This window comes from Stegodyphus dumicola, chromosome X2 (genome assembly GCF_044657685.1).
Source record: "Stegodyphus dumicola isolate Sdum_Otavi_A_Nest chromosome X2, ASM4465768v1".
Lineage (NCBI taxonomy): Eukaryota > Metazoa > Arthropoda > Arachnida > Araneae > Eresidae > Stegodyphus > Stegodyphus dumicola.
Window position 1 is genome coordinate 111778442 of NC_140781.1, and position 13139 is coordinate 111791580.

A 13139-nucleotide genomic window follows, 5' to 3' on the forward strand; every position below is an offset into this window, starting at 1 on the left:
TTTTTTTTTTTTTTTTTTTACTTTAACCTTTAACAATTCCCTTTGTCAATGGGAAAAAAAATAATAATAATAAACCAGAAGAGAAAGTCTCAAAAGTTCCATTTTATTACAAACAATTAACAGTCTCAGTTCAAAAATAAGTTTAGTAATTATGTCAGTAACTTGCTCCTCAGTAGGTATATGCTACACAGTGCTTTGCTGTTCTGGAATTTTCTCCCGTATGAAAAAGTGCTTCATATCAATGTCAGGGTTTGTATGGTCCTTAAAAGTCCTTAGGTTTTTTGGAATCTATTTTTGGTTCTTAGAAGTCCTTAATTTCAGCCAAAATTAGCAGAAGGTCCTTAATTTTAATCATCCTGAAATTTCTGTCTTGTTTTTATGACTGCTGTTTTGAGTGTGAATTATCATTATGGAGGAATATTTTTGACAATTCACTGACAAATATGAATATCTTTTGATCGGTTCATGTGTTATAATTTGTTCCTATTTCTAATTGGGATACTGGAGTTTCTGAGCAAGGAGTCAAACATAAGCATTTCAAAATTATTTCATTTTTTTTTTCCCTAAAGAGCATTTAAAAAACTTTGTTTTTGGAAATGTGAATTCCTTTATTAAGCGGCTCTAAATTTGACGATTTATCAACATTTTGGCGATTTTAAGATTAATTTCTATAGAAAATTTTTAATTTGGAAATCTGGTAATTTTTCAACGATTTTTTTTGGAAACATTATAACATTGATAAATTTAACTAAAATAATGGTAATATATTTAAATTACATTTAAGGAATAACATTAAAATAAAACATTATTTTATTTTGCTGTCATATTATAAAGTGGCATTACTTTTCATTTTGGCGACTTATTCTATATAGTATTTTGAATCTCTTAAAAAAAAAAAAAAAAAAAAAAAAAAACAAGGTAATAAATGCTATAAAGCACAGTTTACAAAACAATTCATAGAAAAAGCAAAATACTATATAATTAATTAAAAATTTTTTCCTTTTAATTTTTTCATGTTAAGAATTTTTCCCATGTAATTGTCTCAGAATATTCAGAATTGTCAGAATATGTGTCAGTTTTCTCTGTAAAATTAATTTTCCACTGATTTTTTCTTTTTTTCAAAATATTTCTAGCTCTTTTTCTCTTGCAAAATTGGTAGGGCTAATTTTTCTTTAAGTTTTTACACATTGCAACTTAGTTAACAAGTTTAGAAGATTTGAAGGCAAGATTTACAGACCCACAATTTTAGAAGGCTGCAGAAAAAATTGACAAAATGAAAATGACTTCATTGTATTAACACATAATGGATGTATTGTACAGAAAGTTTGTGATGAATTTCTTACATTTTGGGGAATTTTTGGAAGGACAATGAAAACATAATGTTTGAATGTTGTACTTCTGATACTAGAAGTCTTTTTCTTAACATGTTTATCTTCCCTTTGTTTTCTCAACTTTTCACTAGACACAAGTATGGAAAATATCAAAAATGTTTCTAATCTTTTTATATGGACAGGCATTTATAAAAAAGAATTTTTCTATTAATAAAGACATTGAAAACTGACAATTTAAAAGATTCACCTTATATGTCTCAATGGATCATATAGATAGCTGACGCGAGGCATTTCTCCACCTGATGCATTCTCCGTGGATCCTAAATTCTGCTCCCACTGCATGTCCTAAATTCTAAAAATTCTGCCTTATCGGCCCGGAAACCATCCCTTATTATACATCATTTCATATTTATCAGCTTTTTCTTTACATTCTAAATGCATTTGGTTTTTTAGAATAACAGAAATCTTTAATTCCAAAAAGTCTAAAGTGAAGAAAAAGCGAATTGAAGAAAGAAACTCAATATATAAAGAGGAAGAAAATTATTCTTCGATGATGTGTACAGTTATTATTATGCAAATTAACCAGTTTATAATTTTAGCCTTTACTAAAGTTCCCCTTTCTGTTTGCTCACCATAATGCAAATCAGATAGTTTCTAAACTGAGGTTTTGGGACTGAAAGACAGTGTTTTATCTCTCCACTTGGATATTGCATTAATTTCTGCCAGCTCTGATAATATGTAATTATTCATCTTTGTGTTATCGTCGCTAACATTTGAATTTGTTACGACGGTAGAGGAGTTAGCTTAGATTAAAATGTGTGGTCTTTGATTTTTAGTTGACATCTTTAGTTTGAATTTGACTGTTCCTGTTTAATTGTATCAAAACAAGCTGTAGTTGATTTTTGCCAACATAGGAGCATGCCTGTATGTTCTAAGTTCTTTTTAAACCTTTATGTGACTTTGTAGTTACTTTCAGACATGGCGATAATATGCTTCATGTCTATAAGAGGTTTTGGACTATTTAACTTTTACCAGAAAGTAAAACCTCATTATGTACACTGTTAAGCGACTGGCAAATTAGGAGATGAAGCACACAGAAACTAATGGGAACAATGGTTTATGTATTGAAACAGATTTTTAATTCTTAGGAAAGATGTTTAAAGAGAAGAAAAGTGATATAAATTAAGCCAAATGTCTGGGAAGGCTTCAAATTAAAAAGACGCATAAATATTTTATGTGTTGTTGCTAGAAAACAGAAATGTTTTGTAGGTTTTAGAGTGGAATTATGTAATACCGTTTAAGAACCAATGTTATGACATTGATTTGAAACTGACAATTTAAAATTACATGCATTTTAAACTGTGAAATGTTATTAGATTGTGATCTTTAATAGTGCTTTTTCTACAAATGTTTTTAAAAAATGTATAAAATTTAATAGTGGTCATGTAAATTTATAATGATTAAATGTATTTAACTACCTAATTTTATTATTTGTTAGTAACCGCTCACCTTTAAAAGTTATCTCTGCATATTAAAGCAAGTTTTGACTTTTCATTAATCCTTACTGTGGTCACAAGATATGGCACAAAAATGTAAAAATTAATGTAAAACTTATTCTTTGCAATCTAGTGAGACTTAAAATAATACAAAACAACTTATCTCTGGTGCATTAGTGACTTATTGGAACCTTAAAATATATTAACTAGGTTACAATCTCAGGGACTCTGCATTAAGCTATAACACTAACTGCATTAGAAACAGATGGAGCTCAACTAACTTTTAAAACTTGCCAACTTCAAAATTACATCAGAGCTTTCAGGTTTGTTCTGATCAACAGATCTCTCTGTAGGCAAGCAGCAGCACTAGCAACAGCCAATCTTCTGTTACGAATCATGCTGATTATGATTTTATTTCTCATTTTAACCTATGCCATTCGACATAAAATCTACCTGCTATTTACTAAACCTCTAGACTAAGTACGTGGCAAAATGAGACATAAAAGAAAAAATCAACATAAAGCTAGCTTAAGACGCAATAACAAGCCGAATAAATACTAATTCAGAAGTCAAACAACAAAAATCAGCGTTATATTTTCAAAATTTAACCTGTGAAAATTTTGAAAATATAATGCTGATTTTTGTTGTTTGACTTCTGAATTAATATAAAGCTAGCTGTTAGTGAAACATAAATAAAATGTCCCTAATATTCTTTCAAATATGTCCAACTATTTTTTATGTAAAATATTTAATGCTACCTGATAAATTTTATTAAGTATATTTTATTCTCAAATTTGTTTTATAGTTATGTTTATTAAATTATGTTTAATAAGAATGCATCCTACTTATGGCTCTATCTTATTCTTAGAGGGTTATTACAAAAACAGAGTTCAGACGTAAGTTGACTGAATTTTAATTGAATTTATTCAGCTCCCATCTGCTGATAGGTCCTTAATTTTTTTCATTAATGGTCCTTAAAAGTACTTAATTCCCATGTGCAGAAATGTGTACGAACCTTGAATGTCTTATGTATGTTGATGAAATTCAAGATTTTATGACAGTCTCACTGCAGCACTGTTATCTACTTGAATTACTGGAACTTAATGTGAGATGGTAACATTATTAAATAGTCGCTTTAACCAAGTTACTGCTCTAGACCAGTGATCCCCAAAATGCTGATCATGAGCTACTAATAGTTCGCTGGGACATTTTCTGTAGATCGTGTTAACACTCTAGTTGGCTAACCTTGATTCCTCCATTGACCTAATGCTGAGAACTCGCAGCTGCCATTGTCAGCCTCATAGCTGATTGCATATGTGTGAGGTTGTGCACATTATGGTTTTTGTGTGTATATTAGGCATTTGCTAACGTGGATAGTTTGATTTATGCATTGGTACTAAGCTAGGTCTGGTCTAATGATGGCGTGTTCAAGCAAAAACTTCATCACTTTCATTTGGAATGGGAAACCGATTACTACTTAACCAGGTACAGAAGAAATGTGTGTGTTTACTGTGCTGTTCAAGTCTATCAGTTGGAAAGAAAGGGAGCATCGAACGTCACTTCAAAACCATTCACGCAGAGATTGGAAAAGATTCCCTGTTGAATTCTGCTCTAAGGAAAGAAAACGTGTTGGTGGCCTTAGGAACTCATGAAGCTCCTGCGATGGTAGGCACAGAGAAGGGATTCATAATTTTGTGTAGTAAAGACAAGAGCTTTCTGAAATTTCTTTCTTGTGTCTAATGTTTTTAAGTATGAGTAATTTAATGAAAACTCATAAAAATAGTGAACAAAGTTAGAGCACATGCAACTCAGAGATGTTTGCTAAGAGCACTGAGTTATGAACTAGATTGCCAGTATGGTGATCTAGTTCTTCATACGGAAGTTTGTCAGTTGAGTGGAAGCAGTTTTACAATGTTTTCAAGAGTTGTTTCCTGCCTTAAAATTTTTGAAAGAATGAGGCAAATCATTCCTTGCTCCAGTTCCAGCTGTAGGATTTTGCTTTTCTCGCATACATTGCCGAAAAGTTGGATATCCTTAACTTGCAGCTTCAAGGTAAGGATAAATGTATTGGCTGAATAATTTCAGATGTTGCTTCATTCTTGAAAAAGATTGATAAAAAAGTCTGTTATTACCTTTGTTATTTATTACTGCACTTGAATTTCTTTCTTATGTGCAGTTCGATTTCAGTTTCTTTTTGTCATATGCAGTTTAATTAATATTGATTTCAGTTAACCTGAAATGTAAGTTTATAAGCAATAAACAAGTGTAAGATTTTTTTAAATGTTGATTGTTCAATTTAAAAACGGCACAGTATCTCAGGAGCTTCATAAGTTTGGCGACTACAACTTTAACACATTCATGAGCTGCAATAATCTCTTTTTCAGTTGTTGAAGTTGTAACAATTGACTGTCTTTGGCTAATTCATAATATAGTTCCACCACTATATAGTATCACTACTTCAATTTTAGATTTTTCTGTTTCTTGGCATCCTCTAAAATCTTTGTCACTATGATACTCAGTATTCCTGGTGTATATTTATTCTTTTATGTAAGTGCTTTAATAAGAAAACTTGCTGTATATCTGAGTACATGTTTCATTCGAAAGAATTTCAAGGCAGTGTGAAAGACTTTGACACAGTAAGCTAAATTTGTCTAGTACCTAACATAAGATTATAGATATTACAGCTTCTCTATAAGGGAAAATTTCTGCATTTTCCTTACCATCCTTTGTCTTTTCAGTTGGACTTTCCTTCATGGTAGTAATTGACACTGGCTTGCAATCTTCTACTCGAAATTTCCGAACAACTACTTTTGCATAAGCTTCGTGACTAATTTTGATGCTTCCTTCTCCAAAATGCTGAATTTTAAGTCCAACAAAGTATATTACTGGTTTGGATGTGATTCTGAATCTCAGGTTTAATTCACTGGCAAATTTTTCAGATTACTGTAGGTATGTCGATACAACCAGAACATCATCTACATATATACATAAAATTAGCTTCTTGCCAACTTTGTTTTTTTTATATCTCTGTAAAGCTTGCATTTCACTCAGGTGTCCACATGCTATACAGTCAAAAGTCTTTAATCCGGACTCGTCGGGACTTCAGCGATTCCGGATTATAAATCATCAGTTTAAATCTGGTCAGATGGCATGCAGAAATTATAAAATTAAAAATATGAAACCGTAATTTATGAAATAAAGAGCAATTATGATCTAAAGGGTATCAAAATTTACAAAAAAAAAAAAAAAAAAAAAAGCTTAATATTTATTTGTTTACTTTATTAAACATTTCTTTCAATGTCCGCATGCGTAAAGCATATGTTACGTATAGTCGAAATTAGAAAATTGCCAGAAAACTATTTGATTTTATTCGTGGTATTTATAATGACGAGGAAATTGATTTAAATCATATCGGAGTACATCGAGATGAAACACTACATTTAGTAAGGAATTATAAGCCGAATAAAATAAAAACATCTGCCTTGAAGATGAGGATAGTGCTGACAGATGAACTTCCTGTTTGTTGCGCGCTGCGACCTTCCCCTTCCCCAGAGCAGCGTGAAATTGATAAACAAATTTCGGAATGGTTAGAGAAACAAATCACCTCTCTGTCACTTTCTTCATGCCTTTATCCATTTTTTGCAGGAATTCCACTTTTTGTTTAATGGACATCAAAACATGCTTTCGCTTTGTAGATCCTTTGGCAGCTCAAGAATCGGAAATTCTTTTTGACGTAATCGAAAGTTCAAGCTTACCTTTATAAAATTGCTCTAACAGTCTGCAAAACACAATAAGCCGCATCCAGTTAGAAGATTAAGGAAGAATGCAATCTGCAACATTAACTGAAATAGATAATTAGATAATTTTAGCTTAGCTTATACCGTCTGTTATACGTTAAACACGCATGCGTAAACGTATTATGGGCATGCGTACATGCATATGCACATGATGGGAATAATGAAGATGGGATTTTTCAAAGAATATGATGGTTTTATTAAAGGCTGGCACGAGGAAGGTATAATTGAAATAGCTCTGAATAATAGTGATACTGGTCACTATTTGTCTCATCAAGCAGTAATCAAGGATTCCAGTCTGACTATGAAAGTGCGACCTGTATTGGATGCATCATTGAAGGATAAAAATGGGAATTCCTTGAATGCTTGCCTTGAAAAGGGGCCGAATTTAATAGAAATTCTTCCAAAACTTTTGATACAATTGGTATTATGTAAATCAAGAGTAGCGCCTGCCAAAGAAGTAACTATTCCTAGATTAGAGTTGCTTGGAGCACTGATAGCTACTCGGCTGTATCGTCAAGTCACTGACGTTCTTAAATTGACAAAGTGCCAAGTGTACCTTTGAAGTGACTCGTCTGAAGTTCTAACATGGATTAAAAAAAAGACTCCCACTGGAGTGTTTTGGTGACAAATCATGTAGCTAAAATAAGGAGATACACAAATCCGGACGACTGGCATTATATACCAAACTCAAGCAATCCATCTAGAGGGTGCGATCTTCCCTCTAGAGGGTGCGATGCCAAAATGTTGCTACAGAGCAGATGGTGGAAGTGGCTGGATTAGGCTTAAAGAACAGCCAAATAAATGGTCTCTCTGTGAAGAGTCAGAACTAGGAACTGATGAGCTGAGTTAAGAATATGTTGCAATTTCCTAAAATTGCAAGGTGGGATTATGTTCAGGAACGTGCACGAACTCAGTTAATGCACAATAATTTAATATGTTCGTTATAGTGTAGATTTTTGTGGCAACAGTATTGTTGTTTTATATATTGCTTTGAGCTTGATAACGCATGGAATGTTATTCTTTTTATAATGTTTAGAATGCTAAATAAAATGGTTCGTTGTTAATTAAAAAGGTTTTCTCTGCTAAATATATTACCATTCATCCGAAGTTATTAAACAAGTCAAGAAATAGATTAATTTCAAACACAAGTGTTGGCCATCTTCTATCTTTATGTTATGTTTTCCCTTGACATTTCATAGGTTGATATATCTTGTTCATCAGTTTTGTTAAGCTCAAGGAAAGCACTTATTAAAATTTTATGTTCAACTTATAGCAAGTATGCTCTGTTGGTAGGAAAAAGTTTCACCCTATGCCAAAACTCAACATCATCCCATATTAAAATTCAACAGGCTATAGGCCCAGTTATCTAATAGGCCAAAGTTGCCAAGAAATCCACTAGAGATGTACATCTAAGCAGTAAGGCTTTGTTTTTGGTGTAAAACAAGGTAAGCAAAATTGCTTCTATTTTCCTTGGCTTAAACGAAAATGCATGAAACTAATAAAAATGACGAACCTGAATATTCAAATTGAAAATTTGGATAATGGGAACTTATGGCATTTCCAAGGCAAAATTCTTTTAATTCAATCAGATCTTTGGGAAGTCACAAGTGGAAAGTTAGTCGAGCCTGAAACTTCTGGAGCTAACTTGACAAATAGGTAGCAAAAGATCAAAAAGCTATAGCAGTTATTGCTATGAGCATGAAATTATCATACATAGTACACATTAACAAATATCAAATTTCATATGAAGCGAAAGCTAATGAAAAACCCAGGATTATCTAACTTCTTTCTTCGAAATTAGGTAACTTACAGAAGAAGAATTCCTAACTATATCACTACTATGTAGCTTAACTGAAAAATTCAAAACTTTTAGATTCCTGATAGAATCTCATGATAAAGTGCGTGACTTAAATATGCTAAAAGTTAAGTTACTGGGAGATTCTAAAAGTCACCAATTTAAAGTCCAGGAAAGCTGCCATTTGTAAGATATGTCAATTACTAAATGTCATGGCAATGCAAAAGTGAGTTCAAAGAATGTGAAAATCTTTAGTTGCTGTAACTGCGATTGAAAAGGACACAAAGTATTAGAATGTAGGAAAAAATAAAAGTAAAAATCCTAATAAAGCATTTAAAAACAAAATTGTTCTCTCAGCATTGTGCTATTTTATTATGAAGGCACCTAATAAGCCATCACTATTACCTTCTAAGGAGGGACAGACAATTTGCATTCATGCCTACTCTAGGTTTCAAACCCTGTCTCTCTGGTACGGCAGTCAGAGTCACAAGCAATTTTCCCATCTGGGTGGCACACTTAACACGGTATTATGTGTTCCCAGTGTAAAAATGAACTTAATTTCAGTTAATTTAGTAATGCAACATAAATATACTGTCTACTTTAGAAATAGCCATGTGTTGATTAAAGACAAAAAGCAAAATGACCTTTATATTGTAAACAGGACATAACCAAAATTTCAAAAGGTAGGCTGAAAAACAAATGGGGAAGCAAATGAAAATTCTTTGCCACGATAATGCCAAAGAATCCAAAAGCCACAAATTTAATCAATTCTTAGAAAAGGAGGAAATGCCAGTTTTCAGTCGAGTATAGGCTGCAACAGAATGTAATTGCAGAATGTGTCACTCATACCCTAGTTCAAATCCAAATTACCTTAAGGATTGTGGACAGAACTGGTATCAATGGCTGCTTACATCTGTAACCAATGCCCTATTAAACGCAGATCAGAATGCCTGATGAAGTATAATCTAAAAGAAAGCTTACAGTATCACATTTCAGGATCACACGAAGCAAAGCTTTTGCATTAACCAATTCAAACAGGAAAAACATATTTCTCCTGATAGGTAAAGAATGCATTCTTAATGGATATTCTGAGGCAAATGCATATCATGTATGGGAATATGGAACATGTTAAGAAATGCAAAGTCGTGATGTTAGATTTTTAGAAGTGCCAGAAACAGAAGGAAGATCGGAAACTTCAACAGCTGATGCACAGGAATTCATCAAATGTATTTGTAATGAAAATTCCGAAGTCGCAGATGTTGAAGTAAATGTAATTCAACGTCAAAGTTCAGAAAGAGAACCAGGAAGACCTTTATTTCTGAAAACAGGAAAACAAGGCAGACCAAAAAATATCAATAAGCAAAATCATGCTAATGTGGTAAACTAAATGGGGTTGCATGCTAATGTGGTGGAAGGCTTTGCCTATCCAAACACTGTTGAAGTTTTACCCAGACCATATGCAGATAAATCTAGAGGAGCTATGCAGGAATACAGTTCCTTAATAAGGAGCAATGCATGGAAATTAACTGATTTGCCAAGTTATAGAAAAGCCATTGAATCAAATGGGTATTTCTAATTAAATGAAAGTTCGACAGCACAGTCAGTAGGTTCCAGACTGGTCGCCATTAGGATGTTCACAAAACTGTGGAATAGATTATATAGAAGCGTTTTCACCTGTAGTTCCCTACAACTTTATATGACTACTGCTCACTTTAGTTGCCAAATATGATCTGAAGATATATCAAATGGATGTTCAAACAGCTTATTTATTTGAATGGAAAAATTGATGAAGAGATCATGTTGTAACTAGAAGGTTTTTTAACTCCTGAAGGCAAAGTTTACAAGTTCAAAAAGTCAGATTAATCAAGCGGGATGAATGTAGAACCTAAAATTAGACTAAACTTTGGGGAATATCAGATTTGAAAAGTTAATGTCAGAGAACTGTATTTATGTTAAAAAAGGAACAGATAACTGCATCGTAACTGCTATTTATGTAGATGATCTGATAATTCTAACTGAAAGTTAATCTTCCATGATACATATTAAAAAAACTCTTAGCAAAACTTTTGAAATGAGGGACTTACCAAAGCAGTGTTTAGGTATTAACATCAAACAAAATGAAAAAGTATCAGTTAACCAGATTAGTACATAAAAGGACTTTTGGCTAAATATGGTATGCAAGAATGTAAGCCTCTGTCAGCATCATTATATCCTAGCATTAAACTTTGTGAATCATCAAATGTCATTAAAAATTGTAGACAAAAATAAGTGTCAATCCTTAATCGGATCCTTTGTTTACTTAGCTGTATCTACAGGACCTCGCACTGCAAATTCTGTTAGTTGACTTTGTCTATTTAACAGTAACTCGAAATACTTTCACTGGATTCAAGCAAAAATACAAATTACAATACCTTAAATCTACATTAAATGTTAAGATAACTTATCACAAAACAAACGAGTCTTAAAATGTAGACTCAGCCTGGGCTGAAAATACTCTTGACAAGAAATCATTCCATGGTTATGGTTTCATATTGGCAGGAAGCTCGATTTCTGAGGAATCACACAAGCAAAGAATTTAGCATTATCAACTGCTGAAGAGAAAGCATAGTGTAACTAAAGCTTCAAAAGAAGCGATGCACTTGTGTTTTTCAGAGAGCTAGGTTTTTCGGAGAAGATAGCAAAACCAGCTGTATCATTACAAGCTAATCGAAGTGAAAAAAATCAGTGAAATATCCAGGTCATCATTCTCGAACAGAACATACTGATACTTGTTTTCATTACACATAAATTTACATGACAAGAACGAAATTGATATTTAGTGTGTGTCTACAGCAGAAATGCTTGCAGATATTTTAACAAAGAATCTTTGCAGGAACAACCATAAAAAATGTATCAATCTATTAGGTTTTGAACTAATGAATGCTTTTTCTTTTTTTATTCTCTTTTCAACTTTGTGAGGGAGAATGCTGGGAAATTTGCATTTCCCTTTGTGGCTATGCAGTGAAAAAGCAAGAACATATAACCTCGCAGAAGCATAGAAATGTGTGTGTGAAGACTGTGTGTCATCCCAATGTGCCTATCGAGGTGTGTGAAACGTACTTGGTTATCGGCATGGCAAGTAGCCGTCGTTCTATCCAGTGTGGTGTGGCGATTTGAATGCATGGAATCCTGACATGGAAAGTAGTTGTCAAAGACTAGAATGGGAAGAGGAATCTAGCAGAGTGTCCTAGAACGTATTTGCATGAATTGTTGCAGCCACCTGCCAACATACGAGTCAAATGTTAATCACCTACTAACCGTTTTCCATCTTCTTCCTGTTTCATGTTTTTTTTCACATGTGACATATCCTGTGCATCAGTTTTCGTAAGTTCAAAGAAAGTACCTATTAAAGTTTAACACTCGTTAAGTATACTGCATTGGTAGGGAACCAAATTTCTCAGTGCTCAAGAACTCTCAACATCTTCCCCAAACTAACATATAACTTAATGCTGTAAAATGTGCAACGATTATCTATTGAACTTAAATTACTACCTGTCCTTCATTTCAATGAAAAAATTACATAGAACATTTTCTTCATTTCAAGAGTATCATTTTCATTCAAGAGGACATTATCTTCATATAATCAAAAACTAGAATTTTCATCCAAAATTGATCTGCTTTCAGCCATGATAATAATTCTGCTAAACAGAGCCACTTTTTCGCTTATTTCCGATTTTTTACGTTCTCTTCTTACTCAATAGATGCATTTAAAATGGGATATTTTTGTAAGTGAAAATTAACATGAATTTTTTTCTGTTTAAAACTTTCTAAATCTCTCACAATTTTTTTTTTTTTTTTTTTTTTTGGCTAAGTGATTATTTTTTTACTTGGTAGGAATATGCTGAAGAAATACAAGCTCTGGAGAAAAATGTAATATCTCTAAAAGAAAAGCAAGGAGTATTAATAGAGCAGCAAAATTACAGGTGAATATTTTGCTTGATGTATTGTGTATGATTGTTATTATGTGAGTAGTCAATATAGTGCTAATATAATTTTGAAGTATTATATTTCTGTTAGAACAAAACTAAATTGTTCAATTAATTTGCATATACATTAACTCTTTCCAGATTTTCACATTAATGTTTTAACAGTATATGTGATTTACTTGAAAGTGTTTTCCTTGGTAAAGTATAACTTAAAAAAATAATTGCAGGTGTCTTGAAAACAATTTAGCTCTAGAAAATGAGAAGGGAAAGGATCTGATGAATGTGAGGAGAACTTTATCAGAATATATCCATTGTGTAAGTTTATAATTTAAAGATAGTACTTGATTTTATAATTTGTTATGTGTTATTTGGGTGAATAATTAACCAAGAATATAGAATAAGATGGGTACTTTTAAATGTTATTATTATTATTTTTTGCTTTTTGTTATGTGATGTTTTATCTTGCAGCTATTATTATATTCAACAAAGAACTGTCTTTTGATTCTGCAATTATAATTTACCTTCTATATCACGTGGCATTTTATCTTAATAATTGTTTCTTAACCGTTTGACTGCTACGTGGCGCAAAAGCACTGCATTCATTTGTCTTAAAAACCCGAGTTTCAGTGTGTCTTTGTTGTTTTATAATACAAAAAGAAATATTAAATTTGATTGATATTTGTTTAAATGAGAGTGTTTTATTTGACATCAAGTCAAAATATGTGCCACAGTTTTCGTGCGTTCTTGCAAGAATT

General features: G+C 32.3%; 1 protein-coding gene across 10 annotated transcripts in view; it reads left to right on the forward strand.

The window, feature by feature from the left end:
• Window positions 1-13139, forward strand: part of LOC118189241 (kinesin-like protein KIF11) — a 191298-nt gene that overhangs the window by 69282 nt on the left and 108877 nt on the right. For all 10 annotated transcript variants that reach the window (XR_015038916.1, XM_035359821.2, XM_085809126.1 and 7 more), the window contains 2 exons: window positions 12293-12381; window positions 12612-12699. Coding sequence is in view for 9 of the 10 variants with exons in the window: in XM_035359821.2 (XP_035215712.1) it covers window positions 12293-12381; window positions 12612-12699 (177 nt within the window). In the remaining variant the exon portion in view is untranslated. The remainder of the gene's footprint in view (window positions 1-12292; window positions 12382-12611; window positions 12700-13139) is intronic.